The following is a 14,275-nucleotide window of genomic DNA, read 5'->3' on the forward strand; positions in this document are numbered from 1 at the left end:
CGCTTCAGTGCTTTATCTTACACGGTGGATCCTGAACGAGTCACATTTATGACAGTTTTCAAAAACAAAACCACCCTAGCTCTGTAGAGGGCCTGGAAAAAAGTCTTGGGTGTAGAAATTGACTGTTTTTTTTTTTTTAACCATAGTTTGCAAGAGAATGGTGCGTCTGGGTCTTCTCTTAACCCAAGCCTCCCAATTCAGAGAACCTTCTTCTCTATCTGGTTCAGTTACTTTTCCTTAGATGATTCAGGTACAAGCCCCCAAGCAAAATAACCACCAGAGACACAGATTTCACACATGGCAGAATCATTTCCAAGTTTGGTTATTTTAATGCAATTTCAAGGTAGTATGGATATGTTAAGTGGTTCATTTCCATCCTGCAGAAAACACTAAGAGTTTCTACCTTATGTAATTTTGTCAAATTCAAACATGACTCATTGTTTTTTTTTAAAACATTTTCTTTACATAGCTTGACAAGATTTTTTTCTGGAACATTTTTTTTTTAAACCTTCAAGTAGTTTGGAAACATTTGCCTATTTGCTCCTTCCTCTGGGCACAGCCTTTCAGAGTGTTTATCTCACCTTTACTGAGAAAAATCTCTGTTCTCCCAGTGGTGGTAGAGCTGCTTGACAAGAAGTGATCACAGAGAAATGAGGAGCAAGCAAGCTTTGTCAACTACTTCTAATTCTCTTAATTAGTATGCTACGATCCACCCCAGCTTCTGCAAGGTCAGACATGCACGACAAGTACTTGGCCAAAAAAGCAGGATTCTAACTAGTGTAAAAATAGATTTTAAATAAAATAGAATCTCTATAGGAAAGAGAATTAGGTTAGCTTCCCATTCCCACTTTTGTTTTAAGATACCTGTATATATATATATATATATATATATAAAGTCCAAGGGGGCTTGTGGAATTGGTTTGCCCTAAGAAGAAATTGAGAATGTCTGAGTACATTCATGTTGCAGTTACAGAGAAGGTTCTTTGGGAAATGCTGTGGCAGACCCCACAGAAACGCATGGTGGTTAGCCATACAGTTGGTGTGTGAACAGGTGACATGAAGACTTTTGGAGGATGAGGCCTAATCCTAGGCTAAAAACCAGTTCTGAAGTGTGATCATTTGAAAACTTTGTCTAATTATAAAAACGGAAAAGAAAATCTGTCATTTAACAATGTGTCTTATTAACCTATACAGCCACCTCTTTTGGAAGCTAAATTCCAACACGGGTCTTACTTTAATTTTGTTTAATTATCACATATTGTGAGATTTTTTTTTTTTGACATTTCTGTTTCTAGAAAAAGTACACAGACCCTCTGTTGGCCCATGAAAGCATTACATGACTGTTTTAAAGGGGCCTCTGTTAAAATTCTAATTTTTGAATTTAGCAACAGCCTTTTGGATATATCTTGAAAGCATAACTGCAGATCTGCCCAAGCTCCTTCTAGTCACAACCTAAACACGTAGCCCAGTTTTTTGTAAACACTCAGAAAATACTGATCCCAACAAAATACAGTCAGCCAGTCAGAGGCCTTGCTCATACCTTTTCACATGGACGATAAATCTGCCTGTTTATTCTTGCGATGCTAGGAAATCCACTGAGATTGAGTCTTAAAGCAAAAATTAAGCCTCCTTCTCTGAGGTTCATAATGAGCTGTGGAGGCATCAAAAATAAACAAAGTGGGGACGTCACCATTTTTCCTACACTGGGTCCACTCAGTCTGCCCAGGGGCTGTTTGTTTTTCCTGGCGAGGCCTAGAGCAAGAGGAGATGACTGCTGGTGACAAGCCAGTGCTGGGTTTACAGACCTAGCCTCTTTTCATGTAACATTTAACTATTTCTTCAATTCCCCAGAGGCAAGAAGTGATGCCAATGATATGAGACTAATGCTAGGGCATTTTCATAAATCCTTAGTGGCCAACAGGAGCCTCTCTCTCAAGCAACTGCTGTGACTTCTGGCAGGTTTGGTGCCTTAGGGCGAGGTAATATTACCTTTCAGGGGACACAAAAAAATCCGAGCTCTTAACTGAAAGTCAAATACACCAACTCAATAAATACAACGGAAAAATGCACAGCAGCGTTGGGGCATCTATCAAGTAGGAAGGCAAAATGGTCATCAGAATGTCTGAGGTTAGTGAACTATCATGGTTGAGAAAAGCAGCCACCTTTGAAAACACTACCTGTTTCCCTCAACTCTCCTGGTCGTCAGCCCTCTACGGTCGTTACACCACACGCTAGCAAATGAAAGATCCGAACAACTGTGGCTTGATCCTGACTTATACTTATTCAGGGTCCACCCTCATAGTTAGCTGAACAGGCCCCAGCACGCCCTCACTGTGCCAGGACGAACAGTCCTGAGGAAGTGCACTTCTCTGAAGATCACTTGCCCCTCTTGCTGCGGCCCTTCCTGGAGGACAGCTTCCCACTGCCCCCAGAAGACGGGGGGCTGGAGGCTGAGGCCATGGCAATGTTGATCTGTCCCTCCTGGATTTCCTGCCGGGTCTCAGCGGGCAAATGGTTGATTTTCTGCTGCGTCTCCAGGTAGAACATGACATCCCGCAGCTGCTCCTGGATCTCGGTGATCTGCAGGTCCTTCTGGTCGCAGGTCTCTTTTAACACCCTCTCCTCCTCCTTCAGCTTGTTCTGCAGGAGAACTTGATTGGCTCGCAAACACTTGTTCATTTCCTGCTCCTCTTTGAGCTCCGTGGTGAGTTTGGCTACTTTAGTGTTTAGCTGAGTGCACCTTTCACAAAAACAAAGGGAGACAATGCACGTTTTCCATTTGCTGACAAAGTCCCCTTTCTGCTCTGGGACTGAACAGAGAACATGACCTCAGAATCCACTTACGGCAGACCCCTCCCTCCCATGGCCAACGGGTCTGCTGCCTTTGCAACAGCCACCTGAAATCGGAATTCTGCTTCGGTTAACTCAAGTGTAGCTTCAGGACAATATTTAAGGATCAGAGATTTTTCAGTAGCAGAAACTATTATGTGATTCATGGTAGAATGTCTACTGCTTCTCTGTATTGTTTACATGAGTGGCTTAGAGATGATAACTGTGATAAAGAAGTTATGAGGAAAAGTGACATTCTTAAAGAGTCAAGTGCTCTGACCTCACTGCATTTGCTGGAGAAGAGTCTTCAAGAAGAGGGAGTGCCTTATATGATGCTCAATCTTACAAGTAAAGAATGACAAATTAAAACACCACTTGAAATACCATTTTTATGTATCAGAATGCCAGAGAGCTCAGATGTGAGAAAAGGGGGCACTCCCACATGGTGGCACTGGAGTGTAAACTGATACACACTCAATGGAAGTCAACTTGGCAACATCTATGAAAATTAAAATTTCACCCACCCTCTGACATAGCTATTCTACTTCCAAGAATTTATCCTATAAAATAAATATATTCAGGGTTGCACTAAATGACATATGGAGAAAGGTGCTTATTGCAACATTGTTTATAGTAGTAAAACATGTCCATCAAGGGGAACTGGTTAAAATTATTGCGATTTTCATACATGTTACAAGGTATAGATCTAGTTGCGCCAGTCCAAACGAAAAAAAAAAACCCTCCCGAACAGAATATTTTACCATACAGAATACCTAATACTATTCAATTTTTGTAGAAAAAAGATGTATGTGAGATGTTTATACAGGTACAGTAAAAGAGCTGGAACAAGAAGTATTCACTGGTGCCATTAAGAACCTCTAGATCAGTGGTCCCCGACCTTTTTGGCACCAGGGACTGATTTCATGGAGGACAGTTTTTCCATGGACCAGGAAGTGAAGGGGGACGGGGGTGGGGGTGGGGATTGTTTCAGGATGATTCAAGTGCATTACATTTATTGTGCACTTTTTGTATTATTATTACATCAGCTCTACCTCATATCATCAGGCATTAGGTCCTAGAGGCTGGGAGTGAAAGAAAACTTTCAGTTTTAACTTTAAATTCTTTGGAAGAGTTCAATTAGTTAGGGCACTGAAAGTATAAGAAACTTTTTAATTTTTATTTCTGTTTATGTTGTAGTGTTGTTTTCGCAACAGTTAACCCCTTTGGTGAAGAGTTTCTGTTGGAGTGATGAAAAATTCTAGAATCATAGTTGCACACTGTGAGGACACCTCACAGTATACACACATTTTAAGTATACACACTGGTATACTTAAAATGATTAATATGGCAAAATCTAAGTAACACTGATTTTACCACACACACACCCCCACACTACTAAAAATATCCAGTTATTTGCTATGGGGGAAAACAGGTGAAAGGTGTATGGAAATTCTTAGAACTATCGTTGCAACCTTTTTGTAAACCTTAATTTATTCCAAAATAAAAGATTAAAAAAACACAAACCAAAAAACCTTCTTAAGGGACAATTATCCCCTTTATTTTTTATCCATTTGTCTGGAGGCAAAAAATCCAATTATTTTTGTGAGTCCAACTTAAGCTAGAAAAGTAGTTTCATTTAATAGCAATTATCTTCCCAAATAATAGTAGTAGAGAATGTTCTTGCCATGCTGTTGATGCGCTTTTCGCTCCATATTCAGTATCTTTGGCCTTTATTTCCCAAGCAAAGCCAGAAGACACACCATCTCCAGCTTAGATGTAAGTATCTTTCCTAACTGCCATTTCTCAGTCACCACAGCTCAGAGAAGCTCTGGGCAAAGGGAGACAGCTTTCTACAGGCAAAAACAGGAGACACTTGTGCAAGCGTAAGCACTGTCATCAGCAGAGAGCCCTGGATTCCACATGGCATCCATCTGGCATGAAACACTGAATTTTTTAGTAAATAGGAAGTCACAGTAGGTCTGCTCCATATATAGAGAGACCCTTGAAACCTTGGTCATACACACACTTGACAATAATGAGTGTGTGTCCCTGGGAATAAAGGCGATTCTCTGTTTATGGAGCCTGTTAGGATAAAACAGCTAATTAAAAGAATAGGTCAGTTATACCTACTTTCTTTCCACAGACTGCTTTTCTTTCAGGAGATCATTTAGTCTGTGCTCCAGATTATCACATTTCTCAATTGTTTCTTTAAATTTGGTTTTCATGTTGTTAATCTGAAATAGTAAACAGAGATCAGTTTTATTTCAAAGACAAAGCTGTGTGGCCTTTGGGGCTAACTTTACAATTTTCACCTCCCAACTACCTGTCTTTAACTTGACAAACCAAACTTAGAAAAGGTGAGACCATTATCTGAAAGAATTTCTGCAACAGGAGTAAAATATTTTGAGAACGCTCTTTTTTCTTACCATTTCTCTCAACCAGGATGAAGAGGGATCAAAAGCTACTGAATGTTGAGTGAAACTGCTAGAAGGTAAAGAGCTTCAGGCTACAGAGCAGGAGATGGTTTTGTAAGAAGCCAGACCAGAACCTCCCATTCTTTTTTTCTTTTAATTGAAATGTAGCTGATTTGTAATACTGTGGTAGTTTCATGTGTACAGCTAAGTGATCCAGTTATACATATATATTTTTCAGATTATTTTCCATTATAGGGTATCATAAGATATTGAATATGATTCCCTGTGTTACATAGTACATCCTTGTTGCTTATCTATTTCAAATAGAGTAGTGTCTATCAGTTAATTCCACACTCCCCTTCCCATCCTCTTTGGTAAATATAAATTTATTTTCCATATCTGTGAGCCTGTTTCTATTTTGTAAATAAATTCATTTGTATTATTTTTTAAGATTTGGATGTAACTGATAATCATATTTGTCTTTCTTTGACTTACTTTATTTAACACGATAATCTCTAGGTCCATTCATATTACGGCAAATGGCATTATTTCATTCTTTTTTTACGGCTGAGTAGTATTCCATTGTATATATGTACCACATCTTCATCTATTTATCTGTTGATGAACATTTAGGTTTCTTCTGTTTGTATTGGCTATTATAAATAGTGCTGCTATGAACACCAGGGTGCATTTATCTTTTCTGATTAGAGTTTACGTCTTTTTCAGATATATGTCCAAGAGTGGGATTGCAGGATCATATGGTAGCTCTATTTTTAATTTTTTTTTAAGGAACCTCCATTCTGTCTTCCATAGTGACTGCACCAATTTACTTTCCTGTCAACAGTGTAGGAGGACAAGAATCTCCCATTCTTAACTCACTACTGTTTTTTACCTCTTGAGATCACATTCTAAAATTACACTTGACCCTTGAATGACGTGGGGGTTAGGGAACTCAACCCTCCTCGAAGTCGAAAATCCGAGTATAACTTTATCATCAGTGCTCCATATCTGAGGTTCTGCATCTGCAGATTCAACCACTTGTGGTTCCTGTAGTACTACAGTAGGCATCCGTTGCAAAAAATCCACATGTAAGTGCAGGTCAAACCCATGCTGTTTAAGGGTCAACTGTATTATCCAAATAATCCAAAGGTACTTGTAACAGGTGATTCTAGCTGTTTGGTATTCTTTCCCATCCAAACTCACTATTAATATTCTCATGTACTCTGAAGTCACATGCAACATAAGCAGTTCTTATTTTATTGAGTTTATATAGAGGCAATTTACAGAAAGAATTCATATTACATTGTCTTAAAAACGTATGCCTCAACACCACTGGTCTAAAGACAGGAAGAAGATAGGTGGGTCATGAGGTCATGATAGGTCGGTCAAGTAGGAAATGGAAGTGACTGAGAGTTTAAATCCTATGGCTCAGGCATTGGCTAGGTGTCTTATAGGTAGTATCTCATTTATTCCCTTTTTTCCATTTATTCTTTATTACAAGCCTATGACTTAGGTGTATAAACTTTTTACAGAAACTGAGGCTTGAGAAAGGTGAGGCAATACACTCCAAGGTCACCCAGCTAGAGTGATGTGAGTCCAGGACTGGACCCCAAGTCTGGGTTCAAAGCCAAGTTCTAAAACTCTCTCTGCACCAAACAGTGGGCCAAAGCTCAATAACAAAGGAAAAGTGACCTCTGGGCAAGCTCTAAACTCTCAGCATATATTCATGCAACATCCATCATGCCAGAAAAAAGCTCACTACTTTTAATGCTTTCTTTTTAAACATTTGCCATATGGCCTGCCTAGCAGGTCTCTAACTGCACTGCTCCCTCTTTTTTTAAAAAATAAGAATAACTGCTTTGTAGTAATTAACTTTAGAGCCAACATTATTAAGTTGGAAGAACATGCAATTAAAAGGAGATTTCTAAAAGTTCTGCTATGTCATAAAAATAAAAATAGCTTTCAAATTACTCTAATTCTATTCAGTATTAATTTTCTCCTCAATACTGTTTTTAAAATAAGACCACAAGATCCTTTTGACCTTTTTCTCTTAAAGTTATTCCAATCAGTTCAGGGAAACTGGACAGGACAGAAATAACCATCAAAAGAAACCAAACCAATGTTTTGGTGACTAAAGACAATAAGCCAAACATATTTAAATCAAGATGAAAAATACTAAGTGACCTCTAAAAGGTTTTTAATATTGCTAGAGACAAATGTTATGATGGTTTAAACCAGTGATTTAAAAAACATTTCTGACCATTAGCCCGCAGTAAGAAACACTTTGTGTACACACACACACACACACACACACACTCCTGAAACAGAAGTTTCACAAAGTAGTATTAAATGTGATTCACTCTGATATCTATCCCATGCTGTTTAATAAAAATACCAGCTGTGGCCCACCAAACTCAGTTCACAATCTATAGCTGGAAAACAGCAATTTATATATGGAGCTATAGGCTTAAAAGAAAAGACTTATCTTTTTTTTTTTTAAGCTATGTCATGCAACTTGTGGGATTTCAGTTCCCCGATCAGGGATTAAACCCATCCCCTTTGTCAGTGAAACTGCAGAGTCCTAACCACTGGACCACTTAGGGAATTCCAGAAAAAAAGTGATATCTAGGAGAATTCACCTGTATAGATGACCTACCCTATGCTCTTCATACATGGCCCACTAACACTAGGAACCTTCAAATGGGTATGAGCTTCATTTTCCAGAACAGACTGCTCACGCTGTAATAACTGCACTACCTAAGGCATCGATGGACTGGAATAGTATTGTAATTGAAGTCCACAGTGAATTTCAATCTTCAGCCCCTCTGCTCCCCTACATTAACTTTCTATGAGTCCCATGACCAAGAATCTCTGCCCGTGAAACTCATGATCACCGTTTCTCCTTGCACGTGCACCATGGTTGGGTGTGCCAACGGACAGAGGACTGGTCAGGAGGAGGACAGAGGCAGGAACAAAAGGCTTACATCACCCATTAACTGACCTCTTTTACTAGAACACAAAATATCCTTTCCAAGCTTTGTATTTAGGGCTGCCTTGGCCGCCATCTTATCCCTACCTAGAAGTAAACAGAGTTTCACATTTTTCGTTTTCCTGCCCTCTGATTTGCTTTCCATGGGCATGTGTTAGGGAATGCAGTTAATCCTCAAGAATCTTAAAAGGTAGAGAGGATCCTGAGCTAAGTTCTCTAGGGTCTGTACAAAGCACTTTAGGTGGTCACATTGGGACAGCCCATAGAAAAACTCATGAGTGAGGCTGCCTGGCATTGCTGGTGCTCCTCCTGGGGAGACCCAAACTTCACACCTAGCGGCAGCAACCCCTGCTCTGCCTCTCGAGTGCTGTCAGAGGTACCTCCTTCCTATGTGGACTCCAATCAAGCCCCTCTAGAAAGGCACTGCCATTGCTTAGAAGGTTCTTGTAAGAACTGCATTATGAACTTTTCGAGAGAGATTATTGTAAAGCTGGGGGCATCCCAAGTGCTGCTATGGGTAAAGAATTTTCCTGCCAGTGCAGGAGACACAGGAGATGCAGGTTCAATCCCTGTATTGGGAAGATCCTCTGGCATAGGAAATGGCAACCCACTCCAGTATTCTTGCCTGGAAAGTTCCATGGATAGAGGATCCTGGTGGGCTACAGTCCATGAGGTTGCAAAGAGTCAGACACGACTGAGCACGCACACACTACGCCTTAATGAAAGAGACCTGATTTCTTCTCAATTGTACGCATGTTCAGAAACTGGGACCCTTGAGCCTGGCATAAAGTGACAGGTTGGCCCTGCCTGCTAAGCTCCAGGATAATACCAGCTACCACAGACGTGAACCCCGTAACTGGCTCTGCAGTTCCCCATCTGAAGACCTAGTTACTGGTGGAGATTCAGTTACTAAAATAAGCATTTTAAAAATAACCATTTAAATCAATGATTTAAATTTAAAAGCCTTTATTTAAGACTAAGGGAATCACTGTCCCTAGATCCTGAGAATGGTTCCCAGGGCCCCATATACATCAACACTCAGGTGCTCACTGGTTTTCAAACTCCTTCCTCTGGTACCCTCAGGATTCCTTGTACATGCTGGAGACAAAGGGAAAACCAAGTTGGTGGAGCTCTGGGCCACCCTGGGCTGGGCTTCCACCAAATCACATCACTTTTCTCTTCTACCCACTGGAATAGTGAATGGCCTCTTCTTTAAAGGATTATCTTGTTAAATTTTCAAGACCACTGCCTGAGACCAACAAGGTGCCATGCTGACCACTCTAGCATCTCTGCCTAATTTTATTCCCTTCAATTTTAAAGCACCATCTTGTTGCCTTAGGAGCCCATATTCAGCTCCCCAAAGCAGCTGTTCCCAAGTTGACAAACCACTTGGCTGACTCAAATTACAAACTCTCATGCACATACTTCTATTTTTTAAATGGAATTGCACAAGCCACTAGAAAACCTGACTGAGTGAACAAACAAACAACATCCCAACCTCAAAATACCAAAATACTTAAGGCTTTAAATCCAAGGTTTCTTTTTTTTAAAGTACATACCAAATGTCTGATTTCTTCTTTAACTTAGTATAGAATAGGGCTCAGCACACAATAAGCTTGTGTGCAGAGGTCAGCACACAATAAAATCTTGATTTACTAATCCTAGGTGAGAATATATGTCCACTTCCCTTCTCTTCAATTATGCTTCAGATCAGATCAGTCGCTCAGTCGTGTCCGACTCTTTGCGACCCCATGAATCGCAGCACGCCAGGCCTCCCTGTCCATCACCAACTCCCTGAGTTCACTGAGACTCATGTCCATCGAGTCAGTGATGCCATCCAGCCATCTCATCCTCTGTCTTCCCCTTCTCCTCCTGCCCCCAATCCCTCCCAGCATCAGAGTCTTTTCCAATGAGTCAACTCTTGATTACATTTGCAGTAAGTGTATTTTTGTCTCTTCCTTTTCCTCTTTTTGACTACTTTCACTCTCATTGTTGTCTGGAAGTTGTTTCCTGATACAGCCTTCAGAGGCTAAGTCTCCAGTATGATGGCAAGTCAGGTGTTTACTGGAACCTTGATCGAGAGTTTGGTCACTGGAGTGAGCCAAGCGATTCCAATCCTTTCTTTTTTCTACCCTTACTAGCCTCCACCCTTGTTGAGATTTAACTGACCTAAAACAAAGGTTTCTTTTTTAGAGGTAAACCAGCTCTCTGCCTATAGATAAGACTCAAAGGAAAGACTATAGGATCCCTTTTCCCCTGTACTCCGCCTTCTCCCCCACCAGCAGGCTGTCCTAGCACGTGGCATTTTAGCAGTCATCAAATGAGAGACTTACTTCCTCTGCTGTGTCCTTCTCTATCCGGACTATCTTGTTTTCCCAGTAGATTCGTTGTGACTCCAGCTGGCTTGTTAGTAAATATGAATACTAAGAAAACACAGAGAATGGACACCAAAACATAAGTTACTGTTGTCAGTCTCTGAAAGTCAATTAAAACCTGATTTTTAATGACCTTAAGAAGAGTAAGAGGAACATTCAGAACGTATATTACACCTTGGCTCCACTCTACTCAATAATTAGGGGAACAGAGAGATGACAGTTACACTTCAGTCCCCTCTGGGGGCTTACAATCAATCTAGTTAGGGACAAACAGAGAAATGTACAATTTAAAAAACGCTTGTTTCTGTTCAAGCTGACTTCAAGAACCACATGGTTTTAAATCGAGTATAACTCAAATCAGCTCATCCAGCTACCCCTTCAGGAAGCTGTCCCTATCACTTCCAGCCTCGGGTTAATTGCCCCTCTTGGCTCCCTGTGCCCATCATTAATAGCACTTATGACATCAGCACTTAATCAGCCATTTACCAGGCTCTCTCCTTGACTAGACTGTGAACTCTTTGAAAGCAAGGCTATATCTTTATTTTTGTGCCCTCGGTGCCTGGCACATCCTGGATGTCAAGAAAAGTTTGCTACCCAAGTGCATGAAATAATGAACAGTGCTGTGTAACTACAGACAAAGGACAGATGGCTTATGACAGTAGGATCCGATAGGATTTCTGACAGAAGGTGAGATTTGAGAGGACCCTTGACACCTTGACAGACAGATAGGAGGAGGAGACAGAAAGATTCCAGAGAAATGTGATGCTGTGGACGTTTAGGATTATCGCAGCCATGAAGTAAGACCAGTGAGCCTGGAGTGTAGAGTGTGGTGAGATGGGGCCTATGCAAAGTTCCGGGGTATCACATCTAGAAATGTGAGCCAAAGAGTGTCAGGATCACATTTTGTATTCTGGAAAAGATCATTCCAGGAGACTGGAGATCTACTCATGTTTGCAGGCCACAGAAGAGAATGAAAGAGCCACAGAAAGAAGGGACAATTTGGGAGAATGTATGTCACTAGAATGTATGCTCCGGGAGGGCAGGGAGTCCATTTAATGCTAAGTTAAATGGACATGTAGCACATGGAAGACTAGCTGACAGACAGCAACCCTCTATAGGTATTCACTGAATGAACATACTTAATTTGCAGGAGTTACTAAAAACTTAACACTAAAAGTTGGAACTTTTTTCATGTCAATACAATATATTAATGGTAACAACTTCAGCTCTATTTTAGGCCATTTCACTGACTTTAAACACCTGGAGATGAGCAAGTTTTCAAATGTCCACTTCCTCCAATGGTTAAGGTATTTGTTTTTAAAGTAATTGTTTTGAAATTTATATAAAATAGGACTCATGTTAAACTTTTCCTTCCTTAATATAAAATTTACATATCATGTTTATAGTTTATATAAAGTTTACTGCTATGAGAAAAACCAACTGGGCGAATTTTGTTGTTTCTTCACTTATATGAATATCCAAAAATGGTTTTATCTATATAAGGCTTTATCTTTATCAATTACTAAATGTCAACTCAACATATACAAAAAAGCTTCTCGGCATGGAACGACGCTATTGGGGACTCCTCATCCTGACCAAGTTTGTTCCATTTCCGACTGCTACTGTGATGCCAACAGGAAGATTCTTAACTTCTAGTCTTAGCACAGCCACAGAGGACAACCCTAATACTCTGAGACAACTAGGAACATAATGTTGAAAATTAGAAGGCCCAATGAAACTTCAGATTTCCAAAGAAGAAAATCAGATGAAATAAAAATATTTAAAGAATCCTTCAGAGCAATATAGATCTTTAAAACAAAAGCTAACATGCCAGGCAAATGGCAAAATTAAAGCCCAAACAACCTTTCAAGTTAGAATAGTAAAAAGCAATTGACGTAGGTATTTAGAGATTAATAATAAAATATCTTACCTCTAACTGTAAGGCATCTATTTTCTCCTCCTGGCAAGTATCACCCTCACATTCATACTGTACTAGCTTTCCATCTGTTTTACTTGCAACCAGTCGATGGACATAATTATCTAAAGAAAAGAATAAGTCAACCAAGGCATGGTTTTTCAGAATGAAAAGGGTCTCCATAAACTTTTAACTTGGACAAAATTTTTGTTTTCACAGATCCAAATTAAATGCTGTGCAGTATTTCTTTAAAAGTGGTTTAAATTACTTGAATTTTTTAAAAAAGAGTGAGAGGGCAAGAGTGTTAGTATTAACTCTCTTTAACCTGGGCAATGCAGGCCATTCACATATGAAAGAGGGCCCTATGGGCCACCATGAGAATTAGAGTTTGCCGTAGCTGTCAGGAAGATTTCAAGTTGTGAGAAAGGAAGTGGAGAGCTTCTGACAGAGATGTTTTTAGATAGAATGAGTCCAAACTAGAAATCAGGAGTGGTGTTCACCTCCAGCGTAGTCCCAGACTCGATGGTTGGTGAGCTGCATGGCATACGTGTGTTGGGTCTCCTCAAAGTGCTTATAGGCATGTCGACTCACATATCGTCCACATCCTATGTGGCCACATATTAAACAAATCCAAAGGTTCTGCCAGGAAGGAGGTAAGATCTTCATTAGTGATGTAAAATTACATGACCTGGTGTATGAGGTGTATGACACTGGGGTGTATGAGGGGCCTGACACGGGATGAGATTTAGAGATGTTTCTACAGGAGTTCTGAATAAGGAGACTTATTCAAACTTATTCAAATTATTTTACATTCAAATAAGTCCCCTTATTCAAACCAGGGGACTTCCCTGGTGGTCCAGTGGTTAAGAATCTACCTTCCAATGCAGGGTCCTCAGGCTGGATCCTTGATCACGGAACTAAGATCTCACATGTCTCTGAGTAACCAACAACTAAGCCTGAGTGCTGCAACTAAGACCCAGTGCAGCCAAATAAATAAATATTTTTTAAAAAACACCCAACAAGGATGCTTTTATGGGTCAATGAGGTTTTTCACTCTGGATTCTATGGAACTCTATGTAAATAACAAGGAAAAATAATTTATCAACAAAAATCTCGGCCTTTTCAAACACCAAAGAATGAAAGCATAAAGTATTTTGTGTAGGAGTAAAATAGTTTGTGTATTTTAATTTTTTCTTTTTTTGCCTGATCCTCAACAGAGAGAGAAAAAAAATCTGTCTCAAAAAGAATTGAAAAGAATTTAAGTCACAATGGGCAGAAGAAAATCCCAGACAATTAAAGCTGTGTACATTATTCTTTTCCACCACTTGTTACTTACTTCCTGAACACCACACTCGAAACACTTATTTTCTTCTACTGGTTCTGGCGTTTGACAATATCGGCAAACAGGACATCTATAAAGGGCACCAAAAAAATAATGACACAGATTAAATGTAAAAGACAGCTGTTACAGAACCCCAAAGTCAAAAATTCAATTTTACATACTCCCTCTCTTACATAATATTTTTTATAACAACTAAGGCCATCATTCAAAAGACAAACACTTCCAAGCTATTCTCAAACAAAATGGAAAAAAAAAAGATCTTGATAAAGCTGAAGAAAAGAGAGAAATCTTGATATGCCCCATATCTTTTTCCACTCTTCTGCCTAAAGCTGAGGTAATCAAAGAACTAAATATTTACAGGTTACAATTAGAGACTTGAGACAAGTTATTTTTTTCATGTCTGGTTACCCA

At 39.8% G+C, this 14,275-nt stretch overlaps 1 protein-coding gene across 2 annotated transcripts in view; it reads right to left on the bottom strand.

Moving 5' to 3' along the window:
* Window positions 1–289: 289 nt before the first annotated feature.
* BRAP (BRCA1 associated protein) overlaps window positions 290–14,275 on the bottom strand; it is a 31,529-nt gene continuing 17,543 nt past the window's right edge. Inside the window, exons 7-12 of one of the 2 annotated variants that reach the window (XM_055550371.1) lie at window positions 13,859–13,934; window positions 13,023–13,161; window positions 12,538–12,647; window positions 10,566–10,655; window positions 4,960–5,063; window positions 290–2,740 (exon numbers count right to left, since the gene is read on the bottom strand). In XM_055550371.1, coding sequence (XP_055406346.1) covers window positions 2,377–2,740; window positions 4,960–5,063; window positions 10,566–10,655; window positions 12,538–12,647; window positions 13,023–13,161; window positions 13,859–13,934 — 883 coding nt within the window. In that variant the 3' untranslated portion in view covers window positions 290–2,376. Of the gene's footprint in view, window positions 2,741–4,358; window positions 4,680–4,959; window positions 5,064–10,565; window positions 10,656–12,537; window positions 12,648–13,022; window positions 13,162–13,858; window positions 13,935–14,275 lie in introns of those variants that run through there. The other variant, XM_055550372.1, reaches the window with a different exon arrangement.

The sequence above is a fragment of the Bubalus kerabau genome, chromosome 16 (assembly GCF_029407905.1).
Source record: "Bubalus kerabau isolate K-KA32 ecotype Philippines breed swamp buffalo chromosome 16, PCC_UOA_SB_1v2, whole genome shotgun sequence".
NCBI classification, from domain to species: Eukaryota; Metazoa; Chordata; class Mammalia; order Artiodactyla; family Bovidae; genus Bubalus; species Bubalus kerabau.